At 34.4% G+C, this 15,319-nt stretch overlaps 2 protein-coding genes across 4 annotated transcripts; one reads left to right on the top strand and one right to left on the bottom strand.

The window, feature by feature from the left end:
- The first annotated feature begins 248 nt into the window (after positions 1–248).
- crlf1b (cytokine receptor-like factor 1b) lies at positions 249–8,783 on the top strand. Of its 3 annotated transcripts, none has more exons than XM_084117950.1 (8): positions 249–525; positions 1,825–2,103; positions 2,194–2,323; positions 2,428–2,594; positions 3,384–3,541; positions 5,722–5,890; positions 7,464–7,645; positions 8,208–8,783. In XM_084117950.1, exons 1-8 carry the CDS (start codon positions 396–398, stop codon positions 8,229–8,231), a joined length of 1,239 nt encoding a protein of 412 aa, XP_083974076.1. In that variant the 5' UTR covers positions 249–395; the 3' UTR covers positions 8,232–8,783. The 3 variants fall into 3 exon arrangements, with proteins under 3 accessions (XP_083974076.1, XP_083974075.1, XP_083974077.1); XM_084117949.1 differs by having other exon boundaries at positions 272–525; positions 7,461–7,645; positions 8,208–8,383; XM_084117951.1 differs by having other exon boundaries at positions 359–525; positions 1,848–2,103; positions 7,461–7,645; positions 8,208–8,383.
- On the bottom strand, positions 8,726–15,279 carry rex1bd (required for excision 1-B domain containing). The gene is made up of 5 exons (XM_084117953.1): positions 15,153–15,279; positions 13,019–13,101; positions 12,600–12,804; positions 12,013–12,101; positions 8,726–10,623 (listed from the first exon to the last, which is right to left on the bottom strand). The coding sequence occupies exons 1-5, from the start codon at positions 15,153–15,155 to the stop codon at positions 10,551–10,553; spliced, it is 453 nt and encodes a 150-aa protein (XP_083974079.1). The 5' UTR covers positions 15,156–15,279; the 3' UTR covers positions 8,726–10,550.
- Positions 15,280–15,319: the final 40 nt, after the last annotated feature.

Here is a 15,319-nt window from a genome sequence, read left to right as displayed (position 1 = left end):
AAAAAAACAGCCCATAATAAACTATGCATTGCAGATAAAAAAATAATAATATGGCCTTGAATATGTGAGGAATAGCCGACACTTTTGGAAAGGGTTTATTTCATTATTTTCTGTTGTGGCCAACTTAGCATTCAAAAGAGCAAAGAAAACACTGGCTGCAGATGTCCTACTAATAATGACTTGTGTTTGTGTGGTAATACTTGGGAGGAGCTTCCGAAGAATCAACTTTTTCAGCTTTTGAGGCGTTCACTATATTGATTCTTCTCTAAAATTGAGAGTGAATGTGAATCTGAGCGTCCTCTCCGCATAATGGTGCTTTTCAGAACCAGCAATGATTTTCACGAAGCTTTCTGGTGATTAAGGCTTTTATTTTCCTGCAGTTTATGTGAAGGAGAATGGATTATTGGTACGCGCGCTCCCATCAGCATGACAAGAATCGAGTTGAGAGCGCGCGCGACAGACAAATGACAATTTCAGTCATTATGTTGTTTTTTGTTGCGCTTCTTCCATATGCACTCACAGCACGTAAGTACAATTTCAGATGTATTTCAAGTTTATTTTGAATTAAAGCCATTTGAGAAGAAGCCTACAAACTTCATCTTCATTTAAAGGTTATTTTTGGAGGCGTTGATGTTTTCATTTTCATCTAAGAATGTCAAATTAGTGGTCATATTCTCCTTAGTTTTGGCTAAAATACTATAGTTAAGGAAGAATTATTACCTTTAACAATGGCAATTATCCACTTTCATCAAAGAAATACTGAAATGTTCTTAAAGCTTTTCATACTGTTTGAAAGCGACCCTATAATCGTTTAATTTGCATTTGGAAGAAACGGTAGTTACCAAGGTAAAATCGTGCAAAGAGACGCTATATTAAGATAACAAAAAATAGATTTATGTTAGAATAACTCAGTATTCACTAATAAACAAGAAAATAAGGTAACATATAGATCGTGTTATTCACACACTGTAAAAAAATATTGTTGGTTTAACTTAAAAAAGTAAGTTACCTGCTTGCCTTAATTTTTTGTTAATTGAATTTAAAAAAAAAAGTTAATACAATGAAGGAGATTGGTTAAATAAATATATTCTCAAAATATTATGTTATCTGAACCACATTAATTATCTAAGTTGATTTGTCACAAAAGTTGTGATAACAAATCATGAAAATAATTTTTTACAGTTCAAAACAGCTCGTCCTTGAGTGCAATATTGCTTTTATAAAACAGTTGCCTCATTTGTTTTTTAAAACAAATTCAGTAATTTATGCATCCTTCAGCTAGAAGACATAACAATGATGCTATGCAACAAAAAAAATCATCGACATTCCGTGTTTTGACCAAACAAAAGCGTTAGAAACTGTGTACTAAATTGAATATAAATGTGAATGTAGTTGTTCAATCACCAGTTTCATTGGTCAGTATTTTGAAACAATGCTCAAGGAGAAAAAAGTGTCCAATAAGTTCTATAGTTTTAGATTAACAATTCAGTCTTGTTTCCTAACTCTTCAATGTTCCTTAGAGTCCAATGGCACGTTAAAGAGCTTGTCCGCCTCCCACCAGGAGCAGAAATGATCCACATCAACACTTGTTCTCCCTGAAGGCCAGAAGTAGTAGCTTTTCAAACCCAGCCATTGTTCCCTATGAACATGTATCTTTAACATGAATAAATATGAGCTTTGTGGACACACAAGACGAATATTTACAAGATGGAAAACCACTTAAGATGCTAAAAAATGACCTTGTGCAACCTTTCCAACTGCCGGTCATAAATCCAGTTGTAAAATTGCTGGAATCATGAAGTCTCCTCTTATTCTGACCCCCAGACTTGGCTGTCATATCCCCCCAGGATCCAGTGCTTCACATCGGCTCGAGCTTGACTGCAGTGTGCACTGTTAGTGCCGAGCTGGAAATAACAGCTAGGTCCTTGTACTGGACGCTGAATGGGAGACGCTTGGCCAGAAACACTTACAGAGTCCTGAGCCCAACCGAATCAAGCGTCACACTTCATCAACTCAATGGCTCCTTGCAGCAGTCAGGAGACAACCTGGTTTGCCACCGAAGCAACGGAGAAGTGTTGGCCGGATCGTGCATTTATGTTGGCTGTGAGTGTGTGAACAAGTTTTGGTGTTTTTTGGTATGCGTTTTTGAATTTTCATGCCGTCCTCTTCTTTTCGTTTTAATTTGATGTACAGCACCCCCTGAGAAACCCGTCAACCTGACATGCTGGTCACGAAACACCAAAGATCTCAGCTGCAGATGGAGTCCAGGGAGTCAAGGAGAAACGTTCATCAATACCAAATACGTCCTCAAGTACAAACTAAAGTGAGATTCTAACACCAAAAAACTTCATACTTTTCCACATTTTTTTTTTTTTTTTGCAAGAATCCCTTTCAGCATGCAACTTTTCCATTTTAACGTCCATCTAGATGGTACGGTAAAGAGAAAGACTGCGAGGACTACACAGGACAGCCGTATATGTGCTACGTTCCACGCGACCTTGCCATTTTTACACCATATGAAGTCTGGGTGGATGCGTCCAATCAGCTTGGCTCTGCCACTTCTGATGTGGTCACCTTAGACATTTTAGATGTAGGTAAGTAGGACTAAAATATGCTTGTTTGATGGAAAAATAGATGTTGGGATCAAGGTCACTTGGGATTACGTTTCCCAACTCAACCATAGATGCACAAAACCATATGAACGTCTCGCATATGGTGCGCACACTCGTCTGAGAGAATAGATTTTTACAGACTATAAAAACACTTTCCAACAGCTGAAAATTTTCCAAAAGGCATCTTGTGAAAATAGAAGTTTAAAGGTCAATGGGCAGCTGAAAGTCTGTTGGCAATGGGTTAAAATGTATTATTTGACATATTATTTGACAAATTACTTTTTTGACATACCAATGAATTAATCCAATTAATCACAATTAAATTACTTCCATCAATCAGCACTTTTTGCAGAGAAAAGCAAAGATATAGTATTACTACACCATCTTCAAGCCCTCATTTCCTCATCTTCTGAAACAATAAGCTCCGGAATTCTCCATGATTGGCTTTGCCCTAAAGGCGAGCTTGATTAAAAAACGTATCAGTGGAGCACGTCCAATGGCACACATCAGTGGAAATGGGAGATTACATTTGCAGCGGCAAAATATCATCTAGCTAATGAGCAGCGATCAAGGTTTATTGGGAGATTCAATTACAAGCAGCTACATATTTTTCAACTCTTTGAAGGGATCTTTCCCTTCCAAGAGTTAAAAACTAGCTGCTTGTAATAGTTTAATGAATAGTTTTATGGTTACCATCTTTTGTTAGGTTTAATCAACAGTTCTGAAGCAAAATTTTCACAGTGTTAGATAATCGGAAACATTTCTGTTCAGTAACTACAGATCCACCTCCTGATGTCCTTGTGAGCCGTGTTGGAGAGCTGGAAGATCAGTTAAGTGTATGTTGGGGCAGTCCTCCTGCCCTGAAAGACTACCTGTTTCAGGCCAAGTATCAGATACGATACCGTATGGAGGAGAGCGACGAATGGAAGGTATGGCTGGAGGGGTTTTGTCCAACGGTCTCCAATCCTGCTCCTGGAGTGCCAACGTCCTGCTGAGTTTAGCTCCAACATGCCCCAACACACCTGCCTGGAAGTAATTCTGGTAATCCAAGGCGTGTTTAATTGGGGTTGAAGCTAAACTCTGCACTATTGAAAATAATGGTTTCAAGTATTCATAGCGATGCCATAGAACATGGGTTCTCAACGCTGGCCCTCGAGGTCCTGCAGAGTTTTGCTCCAACCCTATTCAAACAGACCTGAAACAAGCAACTCAAGGTCTTCAGGATTACTAGAAGGTTATAGGCATTAGGCAAGTATTTGAATATTTCAGTGAACAGTTCTTAAAAGAACCTCCCACTCTGCACCCTTTTGCCCCCTCCTCGACAGCCCGAAGGTCCGTTTTTGGACCGTCTTTGCTCCGACTAGAGATCTGTTAGGGCCAATGAGTCTGACTGTGCCCGGGTGTGAAGAACATTTTAATAATCTAAAGAAGCTTTTTGCACTATATAGAATCTTTTGTGCAAAGGTTCAATAGATGTTAAAGGTTCTTCATGGAAGCATTGATGCCAATAAAGAACCTTTATTTTTAAGAGTGTGGAGCAGGATTGGACAGTCCTGGGTTAATCCAACAGAAAGCTAAATTTAAAGCAGTGTTGTCCAATCCTGCTGCACCTTCCAGCATCTGAAATCATGTACTTCCCTTCTATATAGTAGGCGAAAAAATTATGTGATCAAAGAAATATGTCCAAATTCACAGAACTCATAAAAGAGTAGGCAAAAAGTACCCGGATGACCTACTACTTCCGGCGGGATTCTGAGGCCACGGGAGAGGATTTGTGAATGGCAGTGAAGCAATTGACACTGGTAGGTCACATGACAGTGACAAGATGGCGAATGTAGTACATCCAGATTACATTCATACTACACACATATAGAACATACTTTTTTAGCACTTGCAAAGTAAGTACTTGTTCAAAGTACCTACTCAAGAGTGTGCAATTTTGGATGCAGTCTTTGACTCCAGTCCTAATTAAACACACATGAACCAGGTAATCAAGGTCTTTATGCTGCATTCATGCCATGTCGTAATTACTGTAAATAAATCGCTCTAGTAGTACTTTGATGTCGCACACCAATCGATCTGCACAGCCAACAAGTTGAACACACCTTAAATCTGCAGTGTTCAGGTAGCTCTTTTTTTTTGTCGTAGCTCTAAGAAAATTACGAGTTTACACATTGTAATTACAAGTTCTACAAGCACTTGAAGGCTTTTAAAAGTTCAGAATCATTACGGTAATTATGACATGGCGTGAACGCACCTTTAGGATCACTAGAAACTTCCAAGCAGGTGTGTTGGAGGAAAGTGGCCCTCCACAGGAGCAGGATAGGACACCCTTGATTTTAAGGTATAGTTCACCCCAAAATGAATATTCTGTTATTATTTAGGGTTCGTTTACGCAACACTTTTTTCCAACTAAAAACATCCAACTTTTATGCATTTGACATCGCAAACGACTGGCCTGGCATGAATAATACAGCAATTTTAGTCGTTTTTGGTGATCTGTGTGAATTGGGATCATTTTGACGTTTGTCGTCTGTATTCAAAAAACACAAAGGAAAAACGTTTCCATTTTTAGTGCATCATTGTCATGTAAATGTACCCTAAATCAGCCTCATGTGATTCCAGAGGTTTGTTTGTTCTGTGAAACAAAAAAATAATAATTTGAGGAATCTCCTGGCCACTTTTCCAAACCCCTAAACGATGTACTGACTCATAAGGGTAGTCCATATGACTCATAAATATATATAGTCTTCAGAAGTAACAAGATAGCTTTGTTTGATTGAATTTGTTCACTAATCTGATTGATCTGGTTCTCAGGTTCAACTCACTGACTCAATGATCCAGCAGTTAACAGCTCACTGGAATGGAAATTTATCAGTAAATTACGACTGTAATTTCAATCTGTTTTCAATCTAATTTCACAGAAACCTTCAGAAGCTAGTCACATGGACCACTATTAAGATAGCTTTGCACAAGAAAGTTACACAGGTTTGGAACGACATAAAGGTGAAAAACTTATGACGGAATTTACATTTGTGGGTGAACAGCTTAACCCAAATCGTCCCCAATATAATGTCTAGTGTGCATACTTAATTTTATTTCCCCTCAGGTGATAGATGATGCTGGGAACCAAACGTCATGTCAGTTAGCGGGTCTCAGAGCCGGTACTGTGTATTTTGTCCAAGTACGCTGCAACCCAGTGGGCATCTATGGCTCGAAGGCGGCAGGTATCTGGAGCGACTGGAGCCACTCGACCGCTGCGTCAACACCTGGCATTGGTGAGTTACAGCAAACTTCATAGCAGCAATGCAACGTCCCTTTACTTCACATTAGGCTTCTGCATCATGCGCTAATTAGATTCAAACCATATGTAAACGCTGAAAAAAACATCAAGCTACTTGATAGGGATCTCTCATAAGCAGATTCAAAAGACTTCAGTAAAATGTCAAAGCGCTTTAGGGGACAATTGATGAATTCTTTGAGCTGGTCTCAGATTGATAAATTAAAAAAGTCTTAGAGCATGTTCAGATTAAAGGGGCGGTCGACCTGAAACTTAGTGGAAACAGATTCGGTTCATAAGAAGTGATGTTACATGTCTTGCATTAAAGAGAGGATGTTATTAACCTCTGTTTTATGCCAAGCAATATGAGTTATGGCAAGTCTGAGCTCCTTTTCCTGCATTCTGTTTAATGCTCATTAGCAGAGAGGTGGTAAATAGTCTATTATTCATGGGAAAGCACACATCACTCAGGGCCACACTGTACAATCGACAGCATTTAAGCAACTGTCGTCAGCTGGGGTTGAATTTAAAAAATGTTTTACAAATGGTTCACATATAAAATATGTACACCTTAATGCAATAAAATACCAAATAATGGGTGCTACGTAGAGCTGGGTGATATACTGAATATTCACAATATATTCGGGAGGAATTTTGTGGAATTTCAAATGTCTTGGATATCACCTTTAAGTTTCCTATAAAAAGCGTGTGTCATTAGACTAGTTTCACAATCCTTCCTTTCCTTCTATAAAAGCACTATAGACAAAACAGTTATTTTTTTTAAAGAGTTGGTAAGTCTGATTCATTTTCATGAATTCATGAATCATTAATAATGAATCAATTCCAAACCAGTGTTGTAATTGATATTAATTAAATTTATTAATATTAAATGATTTTAATTAATTTAAAAAATACTACCAAAAAATACTAATAAATATTATAATAGTATAGAAATAATAATAATAATAATAAAAACTAATCATTGATTTTTTTTCCCTCATTTTTAATGTATTACATATAATATGTTGAAATAAAAATGTATGTAGGTAAACATTGATTTTTTATTATTTTTTTACTATGTAATGCTATAATGGTGCAATATAAATTTTAAAAACAGGAGAAAAAAAATGATTTATAAATATATCAAGATTAGGGATTCACCAATATAAAAATTAAGACTTTTACTGATAAGCTGATAATTACTTTGGTCATTTATTGGCCATAAAAATAATTAAAAATTCTAAAATTCTATACAATTTTGTCTAAATTAAAAATAAAACACTAAAAACTAAAATTAATCATTTTAAATTCTACAATTGTATTTAGGAATCACAACATTATAATGAAATATTATATATATTATATTCTTTTTGATAATCGATATATATATCATGCATCCCAAAATGAATACTGTCAAAATGTTGAAAAAATAGTGAACATTTTTATAATTGCCCAGTCCAATATATACCAGTTTGAATTTGTAGTTGAACATTTACAGTTATGATTTTTTGTAACATCTCACTAAAAACTCTTTAATGTCATTTTCATTTCCATTTCCATTTGCCCAGCAGAAAGGTCACATGGTGGCTCGTGCGACTTGAAGCCCAGCGAGCACAACTCAACGCTACGAAAGGAGCTCAAGCAGTTTTTCGGCTGGATGCGCAAACACTCTTACGGCTGTACGGACGTCAGCATCAAACTCTACGACCAATGGCGCGTCTGGCTGCAGAAAGCCCAGAAAACACACGACCAGGTCAGTAAGGACAAAGTGTACCCCGTTTTGCGACGCATATCAAGACGGCAAATCATCACTCTTGGCACACATGAAATACAGCCACATTTAGTGGTTTTATGTGACCCACACAAAAGAGAACCAAAATATCTGTTTACGCTTTTGATCAATAGACTCGCATTTGATTGCGTTTGCTAATGGCGGAGCATCATATAATCTTCAGACAGTTACCACAACAGACGGGAACAGCCAGTCAAAGTAATCAGCCGGAATGCTAATAAATTCCTTTTAGGTTAGACTGTGCAGCAAAGCTTCAGCTGCGATCCAACCGAGCACGAAAAGTCTTGTGTGGCGTACTCGAACGCTTTCCGACATCCGCTGCACGCTCTCTGAACCGACTCAGTGGTTACTGTAGCTCTGGCACTGACGACTGTTGGGAAACTTAGGCCGCTTCATTAGTCACACTGTCCTTTGAAGAACACGATGTAACTGCCACAAGAATGGCTGGTACCAATTACGCTTCTCTGTCCCCATATATCAACTCATCACATTCACTTGTAAATGCCATTGTCTTGCCTTTCAGGTACTACAAAGCGGTAAATCATAGTGAAACTCTAAAGAAGGCTTGGGAGAGTTTGCGGGGGCCTGCGACGACAAGGTTTTTATCACTCTCCAGTGCTTGGGACGTTTCATCTGGATGAGCCAAGACTCTCTGAAGGAATCCGCAAGGAGACTGTAGTTTGGCGACATGATCTACTGCTTGCCTCCTGCTATAGTCCTCGTCAAATACGTCAAAGGAAGTGCTTTTGTCTCAGACATGTTATTTATAAGGGCATTAAAGCATAAAGAAAGACTCAAAATGACGAAAGAGAGCATAAAATGTTGATAATGGGAGACTCTCATTCTCATTTCTCATCTCTCACTATTGACCTGTCATCCAAAAAAGGACCTTTACAACTACACTGTAAAAAGTGAACAGTTGACTTGAGTAATTGAAAAAATTAAGTTATGTGGACTTGTCAAGTAACTTATAACTTAAGTTAAGCAACACATAACTTAATTTTTTCAATTACGCATGAAGTTTATTTTTTTCAAGTTCAGTTTAAGTTAAGTTGAAGTTCACTTTTTTTAAGACAAGTCAACTGATGTAGATTGAAAATGAAAAGAAAAGAAAAAACCCTGACAGATCAGACAATTTTTATATACAAAGTTTATCATGTTTGCTAAGAGTGAGAATTTGTAAGCAAAAAAAAGATAAAGGGAAAGTTTACTAAAAAAGTGGTCGCACTTTACAACGAGGTCTCATTAGATAACATTAGTTAATGCTTTAACATGAACTAACAATGAGTATTATATTCTTACAGAATTTATGAACCTTTGTTTGTTAGTTAATAAATTCATGTTCTGTGCATTAACTAATGTTAAGATACAACTTTTGATCTTAACAATGTATTAGTAAATGTTGAGATTAACATTAAGATTAATAAATGCTGTTGAATTGCTGTTAACTATTGTTCATTGTTAGTTCATGATAATTAACGTAGTTAGCTAAAAGGGGCTTTCGTACCAGGTAGTACTAGTTAAAGGAACTAGCCACCAGGGGAGTCCCTCAAGAACTAAATCTTAGGGTAATTTTCTGGTTGCATTCGCACCGTCGACAGGAACTCTGCAGTGACGTAAGCCGACCGTCATTTAAACGTAGCATTCAACAACGGGACGATGGAGGATGCCGTGATCGATTGAGAAATGCCTGGATTTCGGTGTCAGTCAATCAATCGCTGTTTTCCATGTTTGTGGAGTTAGTTCATAAGTATATGTAAATTGTGTGTTTATACGGCTTTTTAAAAATGGCGGATGTCAGTGGGTAATTATTTTATGGCATGTGTTTGGCCAATCAGCTTACACTTACGTCACTGGTAGTTCCTCTTGTGCTGGGTTAGATCCTACTCTGAAGTAGGAGCTAATTTAGTCTCATTCCTATCAGTAAAATCGTTCCTAGTTCCTGTGGTGCGAACACACCGAAAACTGGGTACTTTCGCCAATAGTTATAGGAACTATGTAAAAAGGCCCTATAAAAATATCATAAATCTGACTTGTGCTTTATAATCCAAGGCTTCTGGAGTCGCATGATAGTTTTGTGAGACGAACAGATTGAAGTCGTTATTCACTGAAAAACATTACATCCACCTTAAATCTAGTTCATGAGAAAATTAGCGATCTGAATGAATCGTTCTTCGCTGGTCCAGTTTATGAAACTTGTCTGAATGATTTAGTTCAAATGACTAAAATAACTGTTCCTCACACTAAACTATCATAAGTCTTCAGAAGACTTGGAATATCATCACATAAACCACTTTATGGTGCTTTTGTGTCCTTTTTTGAAACTTGAACACCTTCACATAAAGAATAAAGGCATACAGGTTTGACAGAAGTGACATGAGGGTGAGTGAATAATGACAAACTTTTAATTTCATTTCAGTGTACTGTCCCTTTAATTGGTAAACACATTACAAGTTTAGATCATGTAAGTGGAAATTGTAATGCAGTTTCATGTAAATACTGTATCATTATGTAAAAAATAGTTTTGTCTGTATAAATGTCTTAAAAATATTTAAGGAATGTTCATATATTTTGTACCACTCTATTATTATGCATATGATCATGAACAATATTTGAACAGTTTTACACTCTTAATGAGCTTTGTGTCGGTTTGAACAAACAAAATGTCAAGCTATTTCGAACATAAACAAAATAAAAGATGTCAAACTCTATTTAATAAATATATGATTTGCAAAGCCTGCAGCGGCAATGCAGTCTATCCTTAAAGCACCCAAGACAGCGATTGATACCTTAGATGACTCTTCATTAGAAGGGAAAGTTCATAGAGGATCTGAATCCATCTCTGTCTCCTGGGACTGACTACATCTCACTCCGGCTCCTCCGAGTCATACTTGAAGTCTTGCAGAATCTCACTCAAAGCGGCCGTATTCTTTATTATTCTGACAGAGATGGAGCGAAACAGAAACAGAGTATTTTTATTTGGATGTTTACAACAATAATTGTTTTTTATCATTAACTTGATATACAAAGTACATCAAAGTATTGATACAGTGGTGACATTTTATTTATTGCATTAATTGTATTAAATTTCAGTAATCAATCTTATTACCTTTTTATTAATTAATTAGCTTTTTGTCACTGATATTCAATATATAACAACAGATATATAGAAAGATAAGGATATTGTAATATTATTATTTTAAATATAGAAGTATTATAACTTAAAATAATTATATTTAGTGCTGTCAAATTGATTAATCATGATTAATCGCATGTAACAAGTTTGTAAATTTATAATATGTAGGTGTGTGTGTATATATATATATATATATATATATATATATATATATATGTATATATATATATATATATATATATATATATATGTATATATATATATATATATATATATATATGTATATATATATATGTATATGTATATATATATATATATATATATATATATATATACACACACACCTACATATTATAAATTTACAAACTTGTTACATGCGATTAATCGCGATTAATCAATATATATATATATATATATATATATACACACACCTACATATTATATATTTACAAACTTGTTACATGCGATTAATCGCGATTAATCAATATATATATATATATATATATATATATATATATATATATATATATATATATACACATACTAACACACCTACATATTTTACGTTTAAATATATATACACACACACAAACAAACTTTTTGTTAGATGCGATGAATCGTGATTAATCAGTTTGACAGCACTATTTATATTATATACATAAAAATAATTAATTGAAATACAAATAAATGACAAATTAATATTAAAAATGCATTTTAAAAATATGAAGAAAAAAAAAATACAGTTGCGTTTCCAGCAGTGTCGGGTAAGTAATTATTAATTACTAGAAGATTACATCTTCAACAGTGTAATTAGATTAATGTACTAATTACACTCTCTAAAAAGTATCAGATTACTTGTTACTTTATAAATCCCTTATCAACGTCGACCACTTGATCATTACAAGGATAGACATGAAACTGCTCTTTTAATTCTTTCTAAATGAATAATATAAAACTGACCACAAATATTTAAAGGGATATGGTTTCATTAAAACATACATTTTAAAATTTAAAAAAAAAAAAAATTAAATGACAAAAAACTAAGAGTAATCCCTTACTTTATTTTTCAAGTTAAAAGTAATTAAATTACAGTAATGAATTACTTAGTAATGCACTACACCCAACACTGGTTGCCAGTAATTATTTTCAATTTATTAGACATTAGCAGGTGTGCAGGAAACGTTGCACTTACTCCTGTTTGATCTCATGGACTTTCTCCTGGAAATCCTCATCTTCTGGGTGATCTTGGGCATTCTGCTTGGCCAACTGTAACTTAGCTGTCTGAAAAGACATTAATATAGATAAACATTAGGAATAGTAAACACTTACAGAACAGATACATTTGGTTCAATACTATTTTAATTTCATGCAATAAATTTAGAGGAGCAGAATCATTTCAGTACATGCTAATTGGCTGACGCAGAAGTTGTGTAGGACTAAAATGTTTTATCCTTAGTAAATATGCTTGACAGTGCACATCTTAGAATGGCTTCTTATGCATAAAAGATCAATACACTGACTGAAATGCTGTATCCCATGATGCAATGCACTCAACTTTCCATTTCCAAAGTTATGGATTAATTTCCAGCTATACTGTTTAATGTCTATGCTCACTCGTTATTTTATCCGTCTGCCAAAAGTTACACAAATATGGAATTAAAAGCAAATTAGAATGATTTATTTATTGCTGAGATGAAAACTGGGTATCAAGCAGTGCACGTTTATGTAGTATTAGCCAAACATTTTTAAAAACAATACAGTCTTGTTCAAAGTGCCCACCAGCTCTAGCTTTTCTTTCTCTTTAATCTGCAGTTTCTCAATGTGCTCTGAAAGGTCTGGCCGGTCGAAGTCTTGGTGCAGTTGCTCTTTAATCTTCAGAACTTCTTTGGAAATGCCACAGAATGCTTTGGTTATCTCATGTACCAGCTGTTTGTAGTGCTCGAAGTCATAGTGGGGCCCCGTCCTTAAATACGCCTCATGACCCCTGAGAACAACAACTGTATTACCTCAAAATACCCCTGATAGACAGACAGACAGACTGATATATATATATATATATATATACTGTTGATATACAGACAGACAGACTGATAGAAAGACAGATATATAGAGATAGAGAGAGAGAGAGATAGATAGATAGATAGATAGATAGATAGATAGATAGATAGATAGATAGATAGATAGATAGATAGACTGACTCATCAAATAGTTTGTATGCCTCCACACGCTCAGCTTGAAGAACATAAAATCTTCTGACCAAATTTTTGAAATCTGCAGGTGCCTTTAAAAAATTAAAGATACATAAAGTTAGAACAGACACAACTCACAAACATCAAAAAGACTTTAGGTAGAAGAAGAATATGAATCCCTTATGTATATATATATATATAATAATCCTATTATATACACACACACACACACACACACATACACACATACATACATGCATATATATATATATATATATATATATATACACACACACACACACACATATATATATATATATACACACACACACACACACATATATATATATATATATATATATATATATATATATATACACACACACACATATATATATATATATATATATATACACACACACACACATATATATATATATATATATATACACACACACACACACACACACACACACACACACACACACACATATATATATATATGGGCCATTCTACATTCATAGTTGAAAACATCTTGAACAAAATTATTTTTCCACAAAATTAATTGCAAATATATTTTGTAAATATATAATATGTAGGTGTGTGTATGCAAATTGTATAATATCCAAGGTACACATTTCTAGTAATTGTGCAGTTAATTCTCATTTTTCCTCTCCCCAAATCTGTCACTACCGAAACAATAATAAATAATGTAATAAGAAGGCTTATATTGACCTATTAAGATTTTATTTACATCTTTTTTGTAAATACATTTTTTGCTATTTTATTAAAAGGTTTTCACAGGTTAATCAATAACAATTACAATTTTAACAATATTTTAAGTGCAATATATGAGATTTGTTGTATTTTGAATCCAATCTTTCTTTGTAAAAGTCAAAGTTTATCATACCGATTTCTAAGTTAAGGATTCGTTAGTTTGGATATACATCGATCGAACCAAACACTATAATAATATCTTAGTTGATAATTCAATATACTTTCTTTTGATAAAACATCCCATGTTTCGGTAGTGACAGTAATGTTTTGGTCTAATGATTTGCATAATAAAAAATACTAAAATACTAATGATTTTACATAACTGTACTTTCATTTTTTCTTTTTTCTAGAACACATTTTCTTAACGTGTTCCCCTTTGTCACTACCAAAACAAACGTCACATCCGAAACTTTACCACGTTTCGGTCGTGACGGTTTCGGTAGTGACAATTTTAGATACTTTTGAGCTCAAAGATGCTAATCAGCACATGGTTGGCTAGCACAGTTCTGAACAGTTGCATAAAAACTAAATTTTATGGAATAACACACGAAAAAATTTGCTTAATTGCAGAAAAAAGGTGTTTGATAGTGACATTCCTTAACGTTACACACAGATTTTCATACTTTTTAACACATTTACCTCAAAATGAAGGGCCCTATCTACTCACTATGTAGCAATGAGAGAGAGGGACACAGGAATATTAAAAAACTAAAGTCTCAGCCAATTGACTAAAACACACACTGTATCAGAAGTGACATAAAAATGCGGCATACGTTTTTTTTACATAGTTTCATGATTTACAAAGAAAATATAAATAAATATATTTTTTAAATCAAATATATATATAAATATACAATTATTTCAATATCATTGTCATAAGTTGAAATTTAGGGGTTATGATTCAGGACAGCCACCTCCCAAATGAAAGTACCCAATAAATTATTATTTTATTATATATATTAAGCTTACTGATATTTTATATATTAATGTGGGATTCAATAGATAACAGAAGGATCTTAGTTAACATCTCAGATTGAATACTTAAATGCTTTTTACATTTTTTTTATTTATTTTTTGGTTGTGGGACAGCAGTTTGAGCCAATTCTGTGTGTATACCATATTACTCATGGTAATACTCAGTGATATAATTAGAATGTATTTATATATATTGTAGTATTAATTTGTTAATATAAACTTTATTATTAATTTATGTACATGTAATATTCGTTACTTTATTTAAATATATTAAACTTCTGAACATATATTTGTTTCTGTATAGACTAGCGTTAGCAATTTCACGACTGTGTATATATTTCTAGTTCCTGAATCTGATTATATGATACAGGCTGAATATTCAATAACTTACCATGATGCTGAAACTGTGCTTTGAGTGTTTTCGTTGCTTTGGCTGATGTATCTAATCTACTCTCTCGCGCAACATGTGTATCGTCTCGTCTAGTCACGCTGTGGCATCACTTCCTGTTTAGGTTCGCGGACGACAACGTCATCACGTGACGTCACCACGATGCTTGC

Source organism: Abramis brama (assembly GCF_963993115.1).
Source record: "Abramis brama genome assembly, chromosome: 6".
Taxonomy (NCBI): Eukaryota; Metazoa; Chordata; class Actinopteri; order Cypriniformes; family Leuciscidae; genus Abramis; species Abramis brama.
This window is presented reverse-complemented; position numbering and strand designations above follow the sequence as displayed.